The 23,262-nt window shown below is 53.6% G+C and overlaps 1 protein-coding gene across 1 annotated transcript in view; it reads right to left on the bottom strand.

The window, feature by feature from the left end:
• TMEM266 (transmembrane protein 266) overlaps window positions 2,283-23,262 on the bottom strand; it is a 127,054-nt gene continuing 106,074 nt past the window's right edge. Inside the window, exons 9-11 of the mRNA XM_018066093.1 lie at window positions 16,929-17,118; window positions 5,150-5,212; window positions 2,283-3,521 (exon numbers count right to left, since the gene is read on the bottom strand). Coding sequence (XP_017921582.1) covers window positions 2,923-3,521; window positions 5,150-5,212; window positions 16,929-17,118 — 852 coding nt within the window. The 3' untranslated portion in view covers window positions 2,283-2,922. The remainder of the gene's footprint in view (window positions 3,522-5,149; window positions 5,213-16,928; window positions 17,119-23,262) is intronic.

Below are 23,262 nucleotides of genomic sequence, written 5' to 3'. Positions count from 1 at the left end.
AATTCCACGAAGTTCGGCTCACCACATCCAGCATGGCATCTAATCCCGACAGACCTGGGTTTGAATTCTGCTGCTAGTTCAGCTGTATGCCCTTGGACAAGTCATTTCATAAATCATCCTCTGTCTCTGTAAAGCAGGGAAGGCAGCACCCACTTTGCAAGACTGTGATAGAGAGGGAAGACCGCAAAGAGCCCCCAGCACAATAGCAAGTGAGTAAGTGGGAGCCATCATTGTGACCGCCCTCTTGTTGGCTCACAGGAGGCAGCAGCTGCCACTAGGCCTGCCTCCCTGAGAGAGCCCCAGAGTGCGCTCCCTGAGCGAGTCGCGAGCAAGGAGGGGGTCTTTCCCAGAGCAGCAAACCTCCCAGGGAGGTCCTGGCCTCCATCGCCACTGGCGCCCAGCTGCCCACTCGCCATAACTCTGGGCTATGGCACCCGGGGGGAACCGTGAAAGCCAAAGCTTTTGCTCTCCACCTCCTGCACTCCAGGCTGTGAGGCTCCACCCCGCGCCTGTCCTCAGGCAGGTGAGTGGCTCCCTCTGTCTTGCGCGCCCTCTGCCTCACGACTGTGGACTCTGTCCTCAGAGAGGCCAGACCGCATCTAGTCTCCGTCTGCTCGTGCAGCCGCTCTGCCACTGTTACTGCCTGGGCAGGCAGGAAGGCAGCCGTGAGCAATCAGGCACAATCTCACCTCACAGCAATCTGTAAATGCCCTACGAAACCAGCTCTTCAAAGGGGAGCTCTTCTAGGTGGGGAAACTGAGGAAGAGAGTGGGGCCACTTGCCTACCATCTCACCCCACTGCTCTCCTCCCAGCCCTTTTCTCTGGAGTAGAAGTCCAAGCAGAGGTGACTGCCAGCTAGCCACTGGGGTCTCACCTCCAGCACAGGACAGGCTCATTTACTTGACTGGGTGGCCAGCACTAGCCCATGAGCTGGGGCGACGAGAACTCAGTCAAGAGAGCGCCACAGCTCAGCAGGCTGATCCTGGCCAGGAGGGTAGCTGCTTCTAGTCTAGCAGACGCAGACCGCTAGGAACAGATCCCGCAGCTCCTGCCCTGGAGATTATAGGTCATGTAATGCCCTCCAGCCCATACGTGACAGACCCGAGTGACCACTTGACTTTCAAAAGCTCTACAACTTGGGAACCCCAGCACCTAGCGCACTGCCAGGCAGATCTGAGCTCGTTTCAGTGTCTCTCTTGTTAGTGTGTAACCTCAGGGAAGTTTCTTAAACCTCTGAGCCTTGGGTCCTACACCTGTAAAATGGGCCCAGTGATCCCACCTCACAGGGCCACTGGAAGGGTTAAAGGAGCCCAAGGGTGTAGAGGCCTTACAGAGCGCTCAGTCATGGCAGCTGTGAATTACTCTGCTGCTGGTGATGGAATGCCTCAGATTACACCCCAAAACAAGCTCCATTTGACACCGTTCCCTTTAACATCTTTGCTGACAAATGCTGATCTCCCCATGAATAAGGAGAATGTTCTTTGTGGCCTGGGGGCAGGCAAGCAGCCCATTTAGCAGCAGTGACCTCACCAAGAAATTTATTTGAGGCAACGGGAGCCCTTGAACTGAAAAAAAAATTCTCTTCCCTTTTTATTCTGGACATCGAAAACAAAACATAGTCATAAGCTAAACACCTTGGAGGCTCTTCAGCAAGGGACACACTGATCAGGCTCAACAGCTCGGGTTAGAGTTGGGAGCTGACACACTATCAGCTCGAAAGGGTCCTTGACACCATTGATGCAGCTCAATAGTGATGAGAGGAGGGGGAGTCAGAGGCTGGGCCTGGGCCTTAGCAAGGCTGTGAGGGGTCTGGGGCAGGTGGCCAGCATCCCTGACTGCTCGTGGGGAATGAGAAGGGGGCCAACATTCATGTGCGTGGCCGGGTGGATGGTGGTGTCCCGGGTGGGAACCTGGGAGGAGCAGCAGGCTGCGAGCAAGACATCTCGCTCAGCTTTGGACCTCTTAAGTTTGAGATCCTTGAGGAACAGAGCCCTGGGTCAGGAAGCTGTGTCTGGGAGTTGTTGGCAAGGAAGACAGAATTCTGAGCTCCTCTGTGGTGGGGAGATGAGTGAAGAGAAGGTACTGGTCCAGAGTCACACAGCCAGGCAGTGTGAGCACCTCTTTCCTGGGGTCTAGGGCTCATCTACAGAGGCCTCAGGGATACCGGAGAGGAGCTGGGGGCTCCCTTGGTGGATTTTCAAGGTCAACCCAAGCCCAGAGGAGCCACTCTGGGGTCCTCACCTGGACTAGCAGCCAAAGGAATACCTCTGCCAACCGGAAGTCTCAGTGCAGGCGGTTTTTATTATTAAAGCCAAGATTGGAAAATGGCTGTCACCCCCACCCCACAACCCTCCCACCCTCCTCCAGACCCTCCCTTTATGTCCCAAGAAGGTGGAAACTAGATTTGTCTCGAAAAGACTCAGAAACGCTCATGCCTAAATGAGAATGAAGACAAATGAGATAGGCTCAGATGGTGTGTGTGATTGTGTGGGCTCCACCCGGGATTCCTGGAAAAGACGGCTTGGGGGTGGGGCTGGACAGCCCCTGCTCACAGTGCTGTTCCCGAGGGTCCAGGGTGGGCGTCGGGAACAAAGGCAACGGAAGAGGCTGAGCTGGCCCCCACGCTCTACCCTGCTGAAGCTGGGCCACAGGCTGGTTTTTGTAAAAGTGGTTTTAAAAAAAAACCCCAGCCACAAGCACCACCCTCCCCTGAGCAGGGTGAGAGGAGGCGCCAGCTCTGGGCTTTGAGGTCTGAGGCGTGTGGCCTCCTGGCCTGGCGTCACCTCCCTGGAGGCAGGCAGCACCCTGAGGGAAGCCAGGAGGGCTCCTGGGCCCCTCATGTGACCTTGGTGGCCACCGGGGCCCTGGGGGAGCATCGAGATGGCTGTCTCCCCGCCTCCCTCCCAGCCTGCCTGGAGGCTCTAGGCTTCAGGGACCCTGTGCAACTTCTGCTCTTTGGATTCCAAAGATCTGAACTTTTCCTCCAGCGCAGGCGCAGCCGGCTGGAAATGGATGACAGGCTTGATCTGAAAGACGGTGAAGCCCTCCCGGTTCTTCTGGTTAAACAGACTCACCCTGTGCTCCAGCTCAGGGCTGGGCTGGGCCGAGCCCTCTGGGCTGGGCTGGGCAAGGGGGGCGGAGTCCGAGGCCCTCCGGGAGGGGCAGGGGTCCTCCGACAGTGGGGACAACAGGTCCTGGACTGTGGCCTCTGCCGTCTGCTGCTGAGATGGCGGCGGGGGCAGAGGCAGGGCGGAGGGGCTGGGCCTGGGGGACAGCTCCTCGCGGGCAGCGCTGCAGTCCGTGGAGGAGCCCAGCGTCTGACTGCTGTCACTCTGGGCCCGGGTGCCCGAGCTGCGCGTGGAGCGGGTGGCGCTCTCGGAGCTGGCGCTGGCACCAGTGCCATCGCTGCCGAGCTTCAGGGGCACGTCGACGGAAAAGAGGTCAGACGAGACGTTGGGCTGGTGGATGTCGATGGCAGCCGTGGTGACCACGCACACAGCTGGCTCTGGGACGCCGCTGTCTGCAAGAAAGGAGGGGTGCGGGTCACACTCCACCCCGGCCGCACCTCTGTGCCCTGATGGGGGTCGGGCTGGATGGTGGGGTGAGGTGAGTGTGAATGGCTTTGCTGGGAGAGGCCATGGCAGATGGCCCAGGTTTCTAATATTCGCCACCTGCCCTGAGGGAGAATTATGCCTCCCCGTCAAGTGCAGACATGTGACCGGCCTCAGCCAGTCACCTGCAAGAAGTGACCGGTGGCACTTCCTGGAGAAGCTACATAAGCCAGCTGTGCTCTGCCCGGGCGGTCAACACTGTTCTAGAAGGCACGCCAATTGTTCTGTCTGCTGGGAGGTGACAGGGTAAAGATAACAGCCTGGGCAAAGAGCCCCTGGCCAGTGTGTCCTGGCCCTTTGTTGGTTTATTTAAACCACTCAGATATGGGGTTGTTGTCACTGGGCGCAGCATAACTGAGCCCATCCTGACTAACTCAGCGCAGTGTGCTATGACAAGGAATCTGAACATCATGGTCCGCAGGACTCAAAGTTTTAAATGGGTCCAGTGTGAGACTCATGACCAGAGCTGAGCCCTCAGAAAACTGATGGATTTCTACAGGATGCACTGTAAGTGGAGGGTGGAGGACATCCCAGAATGTCTTGGCTCTAAGTGAGAAGTATCAAGGGCCTGAATTACAGCAGGCGTAGTGTGGGCAAGGTTTCTCTCTAAAGTGGTAGGAAGAGTGGGCTGGGACAGAGGTTCAGGCTAGAGATGGTGGTCTTTGAGATCAGCAGGTTGGATAAGGCTTTGGAAGAGGAGAAAGAGAGGGAAAGAGGCCTTAAAGGGGCTAAATTGCAGAAAAGACAAAATTCAGATGTATTCAGCATGGTCCACACTATAACCTTCTAGCCTTAGAATGGAGTTTACAAGGATTTAAGGGCTCAGCAGTAAAGAATTTGCCTGTAATGCAGGAGGCTGGGTTCGATCCCTGGGTCAGGAAGATCTCCTAGAAAAGGGAATGGCAACCTACTCCAGTATTCTTGCCTGGAAAATTCCATGGAGAGAGAAGCCTGGTGGGCTGCAGTCCATGGGGTTGCAAAGAGTTGGACACTACTGAGCAACTAACACTTTCACTGTTCAAGGGCTGTGAAACCCAAACCTTACAAGACTCAAGACACTGGCTAAAGAGAAATAAGACCCTGAAGGACCGAGTACTATTTTAAAACTCAACCTTTCTCATAAGTGAAAACCACTAGGTGTCCTGAGACTTTCTGAAGTGCAAGAATGAAACAAACAAGGACATGCCCAGTGCCTGTTGCTTCTCACACCCAATTATGCATTATCTCACCCCCCTCACGCTCATCCTGAAAGGTTCTCAGGTTGGGAAGCGCTGAGGTCATTAGATTCCTAGATTCCAGCCCCTCTCCACCCCAGGGTCCCCCATGCACATCTTGGAGCACTCCCATCCCAGCACTTGAGCTCAGGTGCCAGAGTTTGCCGGGAACTCTGCCTGCGGTTATGGCTCACAGGGGCCAGGAGATGGACAGCCTGGTCGAGCTGTCCCTGGCCTGGATGTTAGGGGCTGCCAGGGTCACCTCTGGCGTGGGGCCACACAGAGGCTCTGGTACACATCGGATAGCGCCGACACGGACTTACCACTGCTGGGCCCATTGTAGTACTGGCTGATGTAGCTGTTCATGTCATCTTTCACCGTGGCTTCTGTGGAGGTGAGGACAGAGAAGGCTGAGTGTGAGGGCGAGCTGGACAGTCCAGGAGCAGGGGCTGTGGCCAGCTCGTGCTCCTCCCCCCAGTGCCTCTACCCCCATCACCACGAGGAGGTGCTGGTCTCCCACAAGCTCCCTGCCACGTGGTTCCTCCAGGGGGACCACATGGCTCATCTGCCCCAGTGCTGGGCTGGGTATCAGGGACCCAGGTTCTGATGAAGCATCCAGCTTGCTGTGTGATATGAAGAAGCCCTTTCCTTCTTTGCCTTCAGTTTCCCCTTCTCTGAGACAAGGGCATGGAAATAGTCCTTTGGGGCTTTCCCTGCCTGGATAGCCTGAGTCTCTGAATCCACCCGAGTTTCTCACAATCACCAGGAAAGCTCTCCTCAGTGCAAAAGCCTCAGAGTGCCATTCCAGCCGCACACAGCCAGCTGCAGAGGCTGACGATGGACGACAGCCCCCTCGGTCTTCCACACCGCCCAGTAATGGACACAGGCGCTGGGCACCCCCAGCCCTGCTCCCAGCACCCTGCTCCCAGCACATGGTAGATGCTCAGTGAATGAATAACCAATGAGGTGTAAAGCTGTCCTGGTCTTGGGAGATGGCATGGGAACAGGGTCTCAAAGAATTGGTTCATTGTTCTGATGGGGTGGGAAGGGATGAGAGAGGAGAGGTGAGAACTTCAGAGAGGCCTGAGCATGGTGAGGGGCGGGGCGGTGGGGAATGGACAGAAGATAACAGGAGACGCCAAAGCCATCCTAAGGAGCTCAGCCTTGCCCCAAGCACAGTGAGGAACCACAGGAAAGTGTGAACAGGCTCAAGTGCGAGGCACTCCCAAGGTTGCACTGAGAGTGGTTGGGAAGGTGTCAGGCTGGACGGGAGAAGAGAGACAGCAATGCCCAGGGGAGGGAAGACAGGTCCCGATGAGGCTGAAGGTGAGGATGGGGGTCTACACCCTCAAGAAGCCTCGGTCTGCAGGTGATGGAACCTGCTGCTCTCCATGGCTGCGTTCCTGACACATCTGAGCTCGCTGCAGAAGCGTGTCTGCCCTGACATGGGGAGGCCGGTGGCAGCACACACAGCAACCTGGCTCTTAAAAGCTTTTTTGGCCTCTTTTGATCTTTAAATGCCTGCGGCCAGAGGTGTATTCTGCATTAATGCCTGAGCTGAGGGAGGGGCCCCAGGCTGGCTCCAGGCCCTGCTTCAGGATCAACCAGCAACGCTCCTCAGAATCAGACAGCAACACTCTTCTCCGTGGCTCTTCATAATTTATGTTGTAAATGCTGTCTAGCCCTGCAGGCTGCCCCGGGAAGTGGGAGGAGGCTGGTGTGACTGCTCCTGGCAAGCAGTGCAACAGCCACCAGGTCCACCAGGCCAGACAGGTCTGGTCACTGATCTTGGTGTTATCCTGAGGCCGTGGCAGGAGGGACCTGCAGTGTGGCTGTAGAGGGCCATGTCACGAAGGCAGGACAATAAACTTAGCTAACGGATCCACAGACCTGTGTGTCCCACAGGGGCTCATGTGCAGGAGGTGGCCTGGAGTGAATGAGAAACACCCAGAGCCTGGGATCCTGTGCTGCTACTGCCACTGGCCCACCATGGGAACCTGGGCAGGTCACATCCCCTCTCCGGGGCTCAGTTTTTCCATCTGTACCATGGGGGAACGGGTGGGGCTCTTAGAGACTGTGACAGCCAGGCTAGCTGGCTCCGGGCCCCTCAGCCAGCCCTGAAGTTCAAGAGGAGAGACAGCAGAGTGGGAAAGGACCGGAGCCATCGAGGAACCACACTCCCCCCACCCCGACCCGTGTGAGCATCCTCTCAACCCCTACCTGGGCTCTGCCCACCACGGCCTGTGCCCCTCACAGAAGGGGCCTCCTGCCTCTCTGTTGAGCAGCTCTAATAATCAGATTCCTCTGTGCTCAGCAGGGGTGGCGTGCCTGGCCCTCCACCTCCAAGGAGCACAGGGCCTCCCGGGGACCTCCACTCCGTGGTCAGGCAGCCAATCTCCGCCTCCTTAGGAAGGGCCCACTATGGGAGGCCTTGCAGATCTGGGTATCTGGGTCCTGTCCCCACACGCCCCAAGGCCACACCCCACTTCTACTTACTACATGACAGACTTTCCAGCACTTACAAAGCCCTCACATTTCTCCCAAAATGTCTCTTCTCCTGAGAAACCCCTGTCCATTCTCAGCTCTCCCTCGTTTTCCAGCCTCTCAAGTCACTGTGGGCTCCACATGTGACCGAAACAGGGCAAGGGAGGCAGGAGGGAGCTGACTGTCACTGTGTCCTTCAGAGCTCCAGGCTGCGGATCGAGCACTTCACACAGCGACCTCCTTTCATCTTACTTAACAGGTGGGTCCTCCTGGAGATCTGCTGGGGTCTTTCCCCTCACACAGCCTAACATCCTCCAGTTGGGTTCAGCAATCACCCTCCTCTGCTGACTCATGAGTCTGTGGCCAACACGGATGCCCAGGCCAGGCCTCCTCTGCAGGCGCTGGGGCCAAGCCAGCCAGGCCTTCACCACACCGTGGCCGTGTCGGCTCCACAGAGGACTTCACGTTTATCATCTCAGGCAAATGTCAGCTTGTTGGTCTCAGCCCAGAGCCTGCTGAAAGCATTCTGAATCTTGATTCCATCTACTAAGGTATTCTCTCTTGTACCTCAGTGTTGCCTGTTCAATTGAGGATGTTCAATCTTCATCAAAGCCACGGATAAAAGTAACCTGAGCCAGGTGACCTTCAGCCCAGACGTCTCTCAGCTTCTGACTGGTCTGGCCAACCAGACAGCTTCTCCTGGATGACCTCCAGCCACCTCTGACTCAACGTGTCCAAAAGAGAACTCAGTTTCTCCTCCAACCTCCACCTTGGTGAATGGTACCCTGGGACCCTGCTCGTTTCTCCATGCTTCTTCTCCATTCTTACCAGCAATTCAGCTCCTGCCAAACCTGTGACCAATCAAGGGACCCCCCAGATGCCCTCTGCCATCCAGCCTTGGGTCAGACCTCACGCTTTTCCCTTTAGCCTCTCATCATGCCTGCAGGGATTAATAAATGGGATTGCTCACTCCATGGATGTGCCTGACACAGAACCTAGATCTCCAGGCGGCCACTGCAGGCCTGTCCAGTCTGCATTTGTTCCCTCTGTTCCAAACCTGTACCCACCCAGGGGCCTCAGAGTGAGTTTCAAGACAGTCAGAGCAAGGCCTTGCCCAGGCTTTTCCAGCAGTGTTGATCACCACCCACACCCCCACTCTCTCTGCTTCAGGCAGGCCCCTTTCTCCACAATGACCATTTGGGCTGAGGCTTTGTCCTCTCCCACCCAGAGGCCACATTTTACTCAGAGTCTCGCCAGCACTTAGCATGGGGCTTGGCGTATACTACCCACCAATAAACAGGATGACTGGACAGTGACTGAGGCTGGGTCCAGGGCCTGCAAGACCTCCCTGGACCATTCCTCTTAGCCTCTGAGACACCATCGGCACCATGCAGCACGCAGCCTTGCTCTTGGTCCCTGGTACTTCCTGCCCAGAGACTAATGACTACTGGTGTCTGGGAGCCTGCAGGGAGGGAATGCAGGCAGGCATGGATGCATGCGGCCAGGAAGAGGCCATCAGTGAGCCCCAATGTGGGGCTGCCCACCCTCCATCTAAGAGAACCCCTGCCCCAAGGTTTGCTTTGATTTGGCACTAAGGAGCCCTAAGGCCAGGTAGGAACTGCCCCACAGGAGGACTGGGTTGGCTGACCCTGGAGGGGTGAGAAAGAAGGGCTGGTACAAACTCAGGCTCCAGGACAAAACAGCCCAGGTGCCAACCCCAGCTCTGCAGACATCTGCTGTGTGTCCTTAGGCAAATCTCTGGCCACTCTGAGCCTCAGCTTCCTCAGTAAAATGGGAATAAGAAATACCTACTTGCTGGTGAGCTATACGTTTTGCCAGGATGATGAAGGTCAAGTCTAACCTGGGTCTGTCCATCACCTCCCTGAAACCCTGGCCCGCGGTGCTCCCTGCCGGCCCCTAAGTCTCAGCTCATTTCTGTGGCAGCTGCCGCAGCTGCTCTCAACTACCCAGCACCTTTTTTCCTAGGGCGTGAGCACTCCACGCAGCCATCCTGACTGATCCTCCTAAAGCTGGTCGAGTGCTGTGGCGGCAGTGCTCGTTGTGCGGGTGTGCCCCTTGGGCAGAGCCCCAACCTGCCCAGCGAGGTGGAGCAAGAGGGCGGTGAGTCAGGTGGGCCTCCCTGGGTGGCAGGACTGGCCAAGCTGTGGGGTGGGAGTCGGGACTGCACACCCACACGTCCTGTGCAGATCCGAGCCCAGAGGGAGGCCCTGATTCCTGGTCGGGGCTCCCACTGCCACACTCCAAGCTGCTGCTCCACAGCTCAGCAGCCCTCATCAAGAAAGGACCCTGTGTGCTGAGGCTGAGTGTTCAGTCCTTCTCAGTGGGGTGTGCTTCTGCTTCTAGTTGGGACCATTAGAGTTCAGACCCAGGACCAGCTGCATAATATGTGGGGCTCTTTGTTTAAAAAGCATTAAGGCCCAGAAATAAACTCACCCGTATATGGTCAATTAATTTACGGCAAAGGAGCTAAGAATATACCAGGAGGAAAGGAACGTCTCTTCAGTAAGTGGTCCTGGGAAAACCGGGCCCCTAACTTACACCATACACAAAAATTTACTCAATGAATTAAGACTCAAATATAAAACCTGAAACCATAAACGTCCTAGAAGAAAACACAGGCAGCAGGTAAGCTCCTTGACCTTGGTCTTGGCAATAATTTTTTTATATTTGACACTGAAACAAAAGCAATGAAAGCAAAAAATAAACAAGTAGGACTAAACTACAAAGCTTCTGCACAGCAACAGAAACCATCAGCAAAATGAATGGCAACCTACAGAACGGAAGAGAATATTTGCAAATCATACCTGATAAGGATTTATATCCAAAATGTACAAAGAACTCATACAACTCAATAGCAAAAAAATAATCCAATTTAAAAATTGGATCTGGATAGACATTTTCCTGAAGAAAACACAGAGTGTGCCAGAGGTACATGAAAAGGAGCTCATCGTCACTCAACGTTAGGAGTGCAACTGAGTGCAAACCAGAACCACAGGGAGACGCCACCTCGCACTCGTTATAATGGCTAGCATCACAAGGACAGAGATAATAAGTGGTGGTGAGACGGCAGAGAAAAGAGAACCCCAGTACACTGTTGGTGGGAATATAAATTGGTGTGGCCCTTCTGGAACACAGTATGGAGGTTCCTCAAAAAAAAGAAAAATAGAACTACCATATGACCCAGCAGTCCTACTTCTGAGCATATATCTGAAGAAAACAAAAACATTCATTTGAAAAGATGCATGCATCCCAATGTACACAGCAGCATTATTCATAATAGCCCAGATATGGAAATAACCTGAGTGTCCAAGAACAGATGAATGTGGTGTACACACACACACACACACACACACACACACATACATACAATGGACTGTTACTCAGCCATAAAAATGAATGAGATCTTGACATCTGCAACAACCTGGATGGAACAGAGGGCATGCGCTTAAGTGAAGTAAGTCAGACAAAGACACGCTATGATCTTATTTATATGTGGAATCGAAAAACAAAACCTGAAACAAACAAATGCCCTGAGCTCAGAGATACAGAGAACAGATTGGTGGTTCTCAGAGGCAGGGGCTGGGCAAGCAAGGGAGGGGGTGTGAAATGGCTGGGTGTGAAATGGGTGGGTGAAGGGGCTCAAAAGGTACAAACTTCCGGTTATACAGTAAATGTCAAGGGGATATGCTACAATATGGTCACTATAGTTAGTTCTGTATGGTATATTTGAAAATTGCTAAGAGAATAAATCTCAAAAGTTCTCATCACAATAAATAAAATTCTGTAACTATGCATAGTGATGGATGCTATCTAGACTTACTGTGATTCTCCAGTATATATGAGTATTTTCAGGTATACCTGAAATTAACGTATCAATCACTGAAAGAAAAAACATTATGAATTTTAAGAGGGTGACACCAGAGCAATGAACCAAGTGTGACACCCTCGGTGACTGCATGGGTCTCCCCGCCATGAAGCCAGTCCAGGGAGGTCAAGTAACTTGTTCAAGGCCAAGCTGAGATTCAAACCCAGCCCTGAGTCTGAATCCACATCTTTCTTTCAGAACCACCCCCACCTCCCTACGCTGGTATCTGCCTCTCTGCTTTACATGAGGCGCCCCAGCTCTAGCGTTACAGCTCTGGGGGCTCTCCTGGGTCTCCAGTGGCCCCCCATCAAGAGCCCAGTGATGGCAGAAAGCCCGACTTGCCCCCATCAGCACACAGGCCTCTCCTCTCCAAGGTGAGACCCGGTGCACCTCCATGGAGGTCTCTCTGAGCGCTGGTGCAGTGCGGGGGCGGCAGGGGGTGGACGCCGAGGTTCACTGTGATATATGGTAAAAGCTGTGGCACTCCCACCAGGGGCTGTAATTCATAAGTTATGGGCGAGCTTCAAGACTAATAAATTTGGGAGGGAAGTATTAATGACTACACAGGGGCACTGTGAACTTGGCAGGCCCCAAAGCCTGGAACTTTGCAGTCCGGGTTTTAAAAATGATTTGTGCTGGAGCAAGTTTAAACAGAAGCTGGTTGGCGTTAGTCTGACAGTGACCCGCTGGCAACTGTGGGGACTGCAGGAGCTGCTTCTCCTGCCATGGCTGAGGCTGGCACTCCTACCCCCACTGCTGCCTCCTTCCCCACCCCCGTACCCTGAGAGAGGCCAGCCCTCCCCTGAGGCTCCAGAGACTTATTGCTGATGTCTGCAGGTTAATCCCCAGATTGTCTGTGTACTAGTGTGACACGCTGAGCCTTGGGGCCCTCGCTGGCCTGAAGGTCATGGTGAGCAACAAACGCTGCCCTTTCTCCCTCTCCAGCGTGGCCCAGACCCCCCTAGCTTGTCTAGCCATGATTTCTAACATCATGGAAATCCCTCTCTGGACACAAGTCCTGGTCAGAGAGAGATGAGCTGGGGTGCCCTGACTCCCCAGCTCATCCGAGGCCGTGAATCACGCATGCCACTTGCTAGCCCGGCAAGGCTTCTGCTCTCTGTCTCCGAGGAACTGCCTTTGCTATTGACGGCTCTGGGGGTTGGCAGTCAAGTGACAGGTTGGGAAATGTGCTAGTGCTCTGCTGAGTTGGGCAGGGCTGGTGTGCCCCTTGAGAGCTGGGAGGCAGGGACGCCACAGAGGAGACAGAGAGCAAGGCTGGGGCTCCAGGGCTAGATGGGAGGGGCACTGGCAACAGCTCCCAGGGGTGCACGTCTGCCAGCTCTTTGGGAGATCCGAGGGCCCTATTCAGACATGCCTCTAGCTTCCAGGAGGGTTGGCACAGAACCCATGATCCCCCTGGCTGGCACGTGTAGCCGATCACTTTCTCCCTTCTTATTCTGCCTCCCTCCACTTCCTGCTGGAAGGTGCCCACCATGGGGATTGCAGGGAGAGCTGGAACAGGGTGGAGAGGCAGCGACTCACGGCTTCACGGTACTAGAATGTGTGCGGTTACGTTAAATACTTGGCTTGTTTGCAGACTCTGTGACCTCAGATCTTGACACCCTGTGAATCCAAGTGTGGCATCAGGTGTCCAGGATCTGGAGGTCATTGGCTGGGGGGATAGTAATGGCCAGGCTGTTACCTCAAGAGCTAAGGCTCCTGTTGAGAGAGGCAGAGCGTTGCTGCAGAATGACTGGCTGTACAGGAGGAGCCACCTGAGCTCAGGTGTTCAAAGGCATGTGCTGCCGAAGATGGAACAGCGCTGAGTAGGCCCCAGCACCAGGTGAGCTGCAGTCTCAAAATGGGCTTGAACAGCCACCACGGGCAGAGCAAGGAGGCGGCTCCTCCACCTCACTTTGCTCCGTCAGCAGGAAGGTCCTGGGATGAGCCAGCTGTATGTGCTAAGCTGCTTCGGTTATGTCCAACTCTGTGCGACCCTATGGACTGTAGTCCACCAGGCTTCTCCCCATGGGCTTCTCCAGGCAAGAACACCGGAGTGGGTGGCCATGTCCTCCTCCAGGGCATCTTTCCGACCCAGGGATTGAACCTGTGTCTCTTTAAGTCTCCTGTGCTGGCAGCCAAGTTCTTTACCACTAGCGCCACCTGGGAAGACCCTGGGATAGGCTGTAAACCTGCTCCTCTCATCCTTGGAAAACAGGACAAAGTAGGCAAAAGTTGCCACCAACTTCCAGAATTTTCAAAAAGAAGATCTTACATTCTGGATTCACCACGCCCCGGCATGGGGAGCTGCAAGCCACAAGTGGGGTTTCTGGAGTGGGCTACCGCCAGAAGCCCCCTGAGCGCTGAGAGAAGACCCAGGGTTGCAGGACCCACAGTGAAACAAGCGACGTCCACAGATTTGTTCTGTTCTTCAATCAGTTATGAACTTGCAGACTACATTCCACGAAGATCACTCTATGGGGAGCCTGCCAAGGGCCAGGTGTGGCCCAGAAGACAAAATGCAGGGGCAACCTGGCAAGCGGGAGTTCATATAAGGTCTCGAGGGAAGGACGTGGTGACCGGGAGCTGACTCTGAGATGGGTTTGCAGGATGAACAGAAGTTTGGCAGGCAGGCCTGTCCTGCCAGTGAACAGCATGTGGAAAGCCTCAGGGACTTACTACTACACAGAACACTTCTCCAAACGCAGAGATGCTTCACTCAGCCAGAGTGAAAGTGAAGATGGAGTGCAGACTGGAAGGAGATGAGATGGCAGCGGGTGGGAGGGGGCAGCCTGGAACAAGACCATCAGGGGCCTTATATGCCACCTGTTACAAGCTGAGTCGCCATGTCCTCCACCTCCAAAGTCATATGTTGAAATCCTAACCCACAGAACCTCAGAATGTAATCTGATTTGGAAATGAGATTGTTGTAGACAGAATTAGTTAAGATGAGGTCATATATTGGAGTAGGGTGGGCCCCAGACCCAACACGACTAGGGTTCTTGTAAAAAGGGAAATCCAGACAAGATGCAGACACAGGGAGGACACCATGTGAAGAGAAGGCAGAGGTCAGGGTGATGCTTCTACAAGCTAAGGGGCGCCAAGGGTTGCCAGCAACGCGCCAGGAGCCGGGGGAGAGGGAGCAGCCAATGCTCCCTCGCAACCTCAGAAGGAGCTGATCCTGCCAAGACCCTGATCCCAGACTTTCAGCCTCCAGAACTCAGAGACAGGAAACCTCTGTTGGTTAAGCCACCCAGTTTGCAGGACTTTGTTTCAGCAGCTCGAGCAAATAACCAGCCAAGGTATTAAGTCAGAGAGTGACACGAAAGATCTATGGAAGATCACCGAGTGCGTGTGTGTGTGTGCGTGTGTGTGTTGGAGGGGGAAAGGAGTGAAGAGGGCACCCATGGGGGCAACGTTGAGGGCAAGGAAGCAGATGAGGTCCAGAAAGAGGGAGGCTGAACAATGCAGACGAAAAGTTGGGAATGTTTCAAAATATATGCAGGCAGTAAAACCAGCAGGATTGGTGGTGAGTTGTGAGCAGAACCTACAAAGCCCTGGAAACCCAGAGTAAAGGCAGGAATCAGGCTACAACTGAACACAAATGAATGTCCAACTCTGCCTGGGCGTATAGAAAGTCAAGGATGGGCTGTGGGGAGGCTCCAGGGCTCAGCAGAGCCATGACCTGGCGCCACTGTGAGCTCAGGCCAGGCAGCCACCACAAGGCTCAGTCACAGGAGTCTTGGGTCCAGAACAAAAAAGCAGGGGTGACCCCTTAACACTCTGCCCTAGTCTTGCAGCTCCCTGAGAAGTGCGCTTAGTTCTACACGTCACTCTGAGAGGGACGGAAACACTGGAAAGCTCAGGGAGGGACTGCACAGCAAGAACTTGGAGGGCTTGTGTCCCCTGAGAAGTGGCTATGGGAATGCAGGCGACAGTCCCTGGAGGAGAAGACACTCAGAGGCCAGTTTCCAAAAGGATGTCTCAGCTGGGAGACTTAAAAGCTTCGTTCAGGTGGGAGAGATGGGTGCTGGGGGCAGACCTTGGCTCAGTCTGAGGAAGTATTTTCTAACAGGCAGAGTTATGTGCAGTTGGGTTGGCCTGGACTTCCTTGGGAGGCGCCCGGTACCTGTTCTTAGAGGCTGGTAAACCTCTTGGCAGGGGTTCTAGATGGGATTAGCACATCAGCTGAAGAGCTAGGCTCAGAAGTCCTGAGCCCCCAACTTCTAAAGTTCTAAGGTTAGAAGTTCTCTCAAAAGATCATAATAGCAATCATCCTACTCCCAAAAACCCGTTCACAGCACCTTGTAGCCTACAGAGCTTTCTCAAGTCCACCAGCTCCCCAGACTTCCTGTGAGGCAGACAGAGCCGGAGTTATGAGCCCACTTTACAGAAGGGAGCACTAAGACCCCAAGTCACAGAGCTGGGGAGTGGCAGAGTCTGGATCTCTGGCTTCCTGCCTCCCACCCTGCCCAGCCCTGCCTGGCTGTCACTGCCCTGGTGAGGGGAATAGAGCCCACCAAGGTGAAGAGGGCCCTGGATCAAGCTGCAGTTAGCCAAGTCCAGCACCTCCATTTCCATGTGACCCCATGAAGTTCTCTTGATTTCTTTGAGCCTGAGTTTTTCTCTCCATATGAGAGAAAAGAGGTGTGAGGATGGTATGATATCACACTGTAAAAAGCTCCTCTTGGAGGCATTTGGGTAGTTCCCTTACCTTTAGGTCAAAAAGGCGGTCTAGAAATGTATTCTGAATTATTAGGGGAAGTCAATGTTTTTAAAAAATATCTTGGTAAAGTGAAGAAATCCCTTACCCATCATTTTAGCAACAGCATTTTCAGGTGCAAGTCAAGGCAGGGCAGAGTCAGAGCGGAGCAGCAAGGGTGCCTGGGGAGGGGAACCTGCGTCCAGGCTCCCAGGACCCCCTGGGGGCTCCAACAAGGCTTCAGATCTCCCCTGCTGGCCCCTGTGCCGGGAGCCAAGTCCTGGCCTGAGCCCGTCAGAACACAGCCTCCCCAAACCCCACAAAGGCCCAACCTGACAGCTGCATCACCACGGAGTGGTATTTCCACCCCAATCACTAAATAACGCCACCTGACATTTGCAGGACTACTTCGTAATTCTGAAAGCCACTTACACCTGCTTCCTGGGGCCTCACATGAACTTGTGAGGAAGGCTCAGCATTGTTCCCATTTGACAGCTAGTGAAACCAAGACTCACAAAGGTTAAGTCCCCACTGCAAGGCGACACAGTTGGTCTTCCCTAGAGAGAAGTCTGCCCTAGGGAACTGCCGAGGCCCCCATCGCCACCAACATCACTGCCCCATCAATTTACCACCATCCTCAAGGCTTAGGTTCTGGGCTATTCTGGCCCCAGGCCTGGACTGGAAACCCAGCTCTGCACCTTTGGACGACTTTTCTGGGGCTCAGTTCCTTCAGCCATAAAGTAGGAAAGTCTGCAAGCTGCCGCAAGGAATGGGGAGGTGAAACACTCAAAGCAGGCAAGATGCCTACAGGCCACCGAGGTCATGTAGAAGTCATGTCAAGGTAGCTTGACTGAACGCTGTATCCAAGGCTGAGAAAGGCAGTCCCGGGGAGCACTTAACTAGGGTTCCCCCATCACCACCACCAAAATCGTGGACCGACATCGGGACACAGACCCATCAGGAGACGTGCTCCAGCTCCCGGACGCTGTGGCTGTGCGCAGAGCCCGGGGGCTGGCGCCGGCGGACTCACCTTGCGCAGGCTGCAGCTCCTCCACAACGCTCTCGGCCGCTGTCTCCTCGGCCCACGTGCCGGCCTCCACCACCTTGTAGCGGCTGCGCGGCTGGCTGAGCACGTGTGGGGCCTGAAGCGCCGCCTCGCGCTCCGCTGCCAGGTCCAAGTCCTGCTGAGCCAGGTGTGCCCGCAGCTGCCGGATCTCAAACTGCAAGAAGGAGAGGGGCGGTGGGCGGTGGGCGGTGGGCGGCACGGGGGCCCGGGCCCTGCCAGACGTCTGGGCTCTTTCCTTTTGGGGGAGCGGGGAGCAAGGCGCTGAGCCTCCAAAGGCTGGAGGGGCCGTTCCTTTATAAATCTCCCAACGACACTAATGGCAAGAGTCCCTGACGTTTATGGAGCCTTTTCCAAGTAATAAAACATGTTTCTGTGTCCCACCTCTGATACTGTGTCGTCTGGCCCCATAGTGAGGACAAGATGGCCGTAAGAGGAACACAATGGTGGTTTGCAAAACAAAACCAAAAAAAAAAAAAAAAAATCGCAGGAGTCGGGGAATATCGGACTTGAATCCTGTTCTAGTTACTTGTCTAAATGTGTGACCCCCAAAATGAGAACCTTATTCAGGTGTCTTACACCGATGTTTAGCGGAGGACTGGAAACCCCACAAAATCCAGGGCCCGTGGTAACCTGCCAGGGAAGCCCTTCGTGGCATCGTATGCTCGCTGGGCGGTGCCTGACCCACTTGTCTTGCAGCGACGCCCACATCCTTCTCGGAGGTGTTCCAATTGCTGGTCACACAGGACTGGCTCTGGTCCCAACCCTGTGGCTTTACCGGCCATATGGCCGTGGTTTCTTGTCTCTGTAAAATGGGGGTTATCACCCCACAGAGCTCTTCATAAAGGCTTTGTAAAAGGCGTCATACATTTTTATTTTGGTTTAAATTCTTGTTGTTGGGGAAAGTTTCTTAGAGAGGCTTTCAGATGCCTCTTGGGGTTGTGGCTGAGATAGCTGTTCACACTGGGGCCTTCCTGGGTCTTCTGGGCGAAGGCAAAGTTTGGGTCTGACGCTGACTGCGGACTCGGGAGGAAGGAGAGTCTTCACTGCCACCTAGTGTTCCAAACACACATTGCATTGCTTTTCCACAACCCCACAACCTCCAGTCAAACCCCCAGAGACCTGAAGCTGGGGGTTAGTTTCCTATCTAGGAGATTACCTGCTTGCTCATGATTCCAACCTCCAGCCTTGACCCCTCCCTGCAATGTCAGGTCACACCTCCAGCTGCCTGCCTGACAGCAACCGAAATGGGTCATAGGTATCACAAACTCAACCTAAATAGGACTGTTCACTCTGTCCTCACAGCTGCTCCTCAGGCGCTTTCATCTCATTTTAGCTGGGTCCAAAAATGTAATCTCCCTTGTTTCCTCACTTTCCATTATCCTTGCCATCCACTCTGCCCTCAAGGCCAGCTCCCGAAGGGCTACCCCAAGTCTACCCACCTCCCGCACCTCCACGGCCAGCTCTCACCTGGATGATTGCAGCCCCACATCCTCTACCATCCATCCTCCAACAGGGGCCAGAGGGGTTCTCATAAACCCAGATCAGATCATGTCACCCCCTTGTCATGTCTCCCCTCCGGAGGGAGAAAACCCAAGCTTTTTACCCTTGACTTACAGAGCAGGTGTGTGTTCTGGCTCTGTTTACTCGGCCCACTTCATCTCATTCTTTCTCCTTCTACCTCTCACTGGGACACACACCTTCTCAAAACTCCTTAAACACTCTAAGCCTGTGCTGGTCTCAGGATCACTTCCCCAGTGACCTCTGGTCCTACATCACATGGCTGCCCCTGCCCCCTTGGAGGCTTTCCCGGACCCCTAAGTCAGGCACTCCATCCCATTACCCTCTTTGAATTTTCTACATTGCACTTAGCACCTTCTGATTGTTTTTTTTTAATATTATTTTAATGTTTCACTATTTTTCCTTTGATGAAAGTGAAACACAATTCAAGGAGTCACTAACACTAGGGTGGCTGGGCAGCAAACTGACATTGGGACAGCTTCCCAGTGGCAGTGTTCACGGGTTTTGTCTCTAGGACCACTCAGGTCTGGGCAGACTCCATCAGCCTCCTGCCTGAGGACACGCCTCGGGCCCACCTGTGCCCCGAGAGCAGAGCAGGGAAATGCGGCTGAGGGTCCAGCCACGAGACGAAAGGACATTTACCTAAATCCCGGGGTGTGCCTCTGGGTCAGTTTCTCCAGAGGCTGAAATGCTCGCCTCTTGTGTGATGGGGGGGCATGGTCTCCTGACTGTGCAGGATTTGCAAGGGGACCTGGAGGGTTCAGATAGCATGTGTACAGCCTTTTATAGCCCACCCCTCTCTGCTATGGTCAGCTTCATACTCACCCCTTCCTTCCAAACTCTCCAGGGTTCCGAGGGGGAATTAGCCCATTTCCTTCACTAGCCACCTCTTCACACACTCCCTTATAGATCCCCCTTTCTTCGAGATCAGTTACTGCTTTCTTGCTCACTCTCCACTTCCCGTAAATCCACAGAAATCTCTCTCTCCTCTCTGTCCTAATGGACAGGACTTAAAGGATTTCTTAATTCTTATCTGTTTATTCTTTTTCTCTTTACCACCATCTTAGTGGAATTTGGGGATGGAGATCAGAGAAACACATGGGGTCACTCCACCATTTTCTTCAAAAACTGTCTGTGGGTTTTCCTCTCTCACCTGCAGTGGTGTGCAGGTATTAAAAAAATAAAAAGAGGCCTGATTGACAGTGCATGCTAATCTCTGGTAAATCCACCATGGCCAGTTCCAAACTACCAACACGATGTTATGCGGAACAGGGAAGAAACGTGCACAGCTGGCCCTCAGGAGCCAGTGAGCGCCCCAGCACCCCACTGCCACCCTGGCGCTCTGTTAGAGCAGGCATGCAGAATATAATCTACACAAGAGTAAAGTATAGAAGAAAATCTCTGCAAGAGCAGGGGTCTTGTGGGTCTTGTCCGTCTTGTTGCCTGGTACACAGAAGGCCCTCAATATTGCTGAGTGAATCAATACATGAATGTGTGAAACTAGTCAGTTTTGCCCAATTCTGTGGTTTCAGGCTGAGTCCTAACACTAGCCACAAACTGGGTCCTGATCCTGACCCAAAGCTGAGACAAAGCCTCAGCCCCAACACTGAGCGCTGATCTTGCTCACAGAGTGAGCCCCAAGTCTGCTCACACACTGAGCCCTGACCCAAGCCACGAACTGAGAGCCCAACCTGATCACACACTGGGCTCTACCTCTGGTCTCAGACTAGGCTCAGACCTGGATCTTAACAACCCAGTACTCAGATGGCGCCACTGGTCTCAGAAAGTGAGGAAGCACGGCTGGCTTGTTACAGGGTAGTCTGTGCAGAGGGAGCGGGCTGGAGCCACCCTTCTCGCAGCAGGCCTCAGATGTCACGGACGACCCATTAGGCAACCCTCCTTAGCTCTGCTGGGGCTAGGAGCCCCTCCGGCCCCAGATGATCCGAACTTCCCATGGGCATACCCAGCCTGCTTTCTCCAAGGCCGCTCATCAGGGCCGGCAGTCCTAGCTAATGGCCTCCAAGGCCACTCTGAACAGATGCATTATTGATAACTTGTAATTGATACAGAGCTGCCCATGGGTGTCCCACTGGAATTCAGGCCAGACAGCCAGAGGCCAGAGCTTGCCCAGCCCCAAGCCCATATATGCAGACATAGGCATGCACAATGAAATAAGTTTTAAGCTAAAAATATGCACCCCAAGTGTATGGTAGTTCTAGCAATTCATTTATTCATCCATTCACTAAGAAGTCAGGTAAAGCATGGTGAGGGTGATGTTAAAATTCTGTTATGTATACTAGAATGAAAATGCCTCTCCCAGTGAGTCCTGGCTGGTCCCAGTGACAGGGGCTATCTGCTGCACAAGGAACAAATCTCTTAGGAGAGTCCTAAAAGCTAGCTCTGGGTGGCACCTGTGGTAGAGGCGCTGGGTCCAGGAGGCAGAGACTGGGAGGATAGAGTGGTGAGAAAGTCTGCAGAGGCCACACCAGGCATATAGCCTTGGAGCCACGGTAAGGGCTTCTAAGGACTTTGGCCCTTATTTAAAGAGCAACAATGAACCACTGAAATCTTTTAAACAGAAAGTTGGGGTGGTGGGGTGGTGATTCAGCTGAGCATTTTGAAAGGACTGTGCTGAAAGCAGAGTGGAGAATAAACTGGACAGACATAGGCCAGGACAGACATGGGACTATGAGCTGGGAGACTACTGCAGCAGTCCAGGCCAGGGATGACCAGAATCTGGACTAGAGTAGAGACAGTGAGAAGGAGATGAGAACGATTTAGGAGGTGACAGTGTCAGCATGGGCATGATTAGAATGCGGATGAGGGAGAGGGCCACCTGCTTTGGGGACAGGTTATTACAAGCTGCTTACCCAGAGAGTGTGGGCTGGATGCTCTGAGCGCTTGCCCAGAGGAGGAATGACTGACCCCTCACAGAGCAGCCTCTGCAGATGGGCTGCATGGGCTCTCAGCTCCGGCCACTGGCCGTGACAGCCCAGGGGGCGGTCCAGATGTTCTAGCTGGGACCCTCAGAGCCCGGCTCCTGATCCCCATTCCTGAACATGGCCACGTGTGCGTCCCCAGCTGATGAAGAGTTGCCAAGGGGTATCAGTTGCCAAGGGCCCTAGGATGTCAGGGCCTCATTAGTCAGATGGGAGAGCTGAGGCCCTGAGATGGGAAGGAGGCTCCCACGTGGGGAAACAGCTAGACCTGGAGGCAGGAGCCTGAGATCGTGGCCCATCACCCCTCCCTCCCTCTGTTGTTGTTCAGCCGCTCAGTCGTGTCCGACTCTGTGACCCCATGGACTGCAGCACGCCAGGTCTCCCCGTCCTTCACCATCCCCCAGAGCTTGCTCAGACTCATGTCCACTGAATAGGTGATGCCATCCAACCATCTCGTCCTCTGTCACCCCCTTCTCCTGCCTCACTCTGACTTTGGTTAAGCCTCTTTTCCTCTTTGGGCCTCATTTTCACTGTGTGTTCAATAAGGCTAAGAGACCAGCTGAATTCTGGTCTATAATAAGCTCTGTGCTGCCTCTGGGATTCTAACCGGGAGGGGAAATTTGCAAGCGCCAGTAAACTCTGGGTGCATCTTCAGCAACATCCCGTGCTCCTGCTGCATTCTGTGTGTGCTCGGTCATGTCTGACTCCTTGCGACCCTGTGGACTGTAGCCCACCAGGCTCCTCTGTTCATGGGATTTTCCAGGCAAGAATACTGGAGTGGGTGGCCATTCTCTTCTCCAGAGGATCTTGCAGGCCCAGGGTTTGAACCCATGTCCCTTGAGTCTCCTACAGTGTAGGTGGGTTCTTTACCACTGAACCACCTGGGCAGCCCCCTGCTCTCATGCAAATGCCCAAATGCAGAGAGCCAACTCTTTACAGAGAAAGATAACATAACCCAGAACATCTAAAATGCATCAACAATGCATTTCACAGACAATAAGAATTACTATTCATGCAAACAAGTAGAAAAAAGTGACTGATTATCAAATCATAATCCAGTTAAGAAGCTGCTTAGAATCTGCACAGAAGCTGACCTATTTAAATATTTGAATTAATGGACAAGGGCTTTGAAACAACTGTGATTAATATGTTAGAGAGGGGAGGGGGAAAGATGGATAAAATGGATATAACATTTCAGTGGAGAAACAGACCCTATAAAAAGAATTAAATGAAATTTCTAGAACCTTAATATACAATATCTGAAATTGAGTCCTCAGTTGTGTGCGTTTAACAGCAGACTGGACACAGTAGACGACAGGGATGTTAAACCTGAGGATAGATCTATAAAAAAAAATATTATGACTTACACTCAGAAAAAGAAAAAAGAGAGAATGGGGGAAGACATTAGGGTATAAGAAAGAAGTAATATGGTTTTTCCAGTGGTCGTGTATGGATGTGAGAGTTGGACTGTGAAGAAAGCTGAGTGCTGAAGAATTGATGCTTTTGAACTGTGGTGTTGGAGAAGGCTCTTGAGAGTCCCTTGGACTGCAAGGAGATCCAACCAGTCCATTCTGAAGGAGATCAGCCCTGGGATTTCTTTGGAAGGAATGATGCTAAAGCTGAAACTCCAGCACTTTGGCCACCTCATTCGAAGAGTTGACTCATTGGAAAAGACTCTGATGCTGGGAGGGATTGGGGGCAGGAGGAGAAGGGGACGACAGAGGATGAGATGGCTGGATGGCATCACTGACTCGATGGACGTGAGTCTGAGTGAACTCCGGGAGTTGGTGATGGACAGGGAGGCCTGGCGTGCTGCGATTCATGGGGTCGCAAAGAGTCAG

The sequence above is a fragment of the Capra hircus genome, chromosome 21, assembly GCF_001704415.2.
Source record: "Capra hircus breed San Clemente chromosome 21, ASM170441v1, whole genome shotgun sequence".
NCBI lineage: Eukaryota > Metazoa > Chordata > Mammalia > Artiodactyla > Bovidae > Capra > Capra hircus.
Note: the sequence above shows the minus strand (reverse complement) of the source record. Positions and strands in the feature narration are given on the sequence as shown.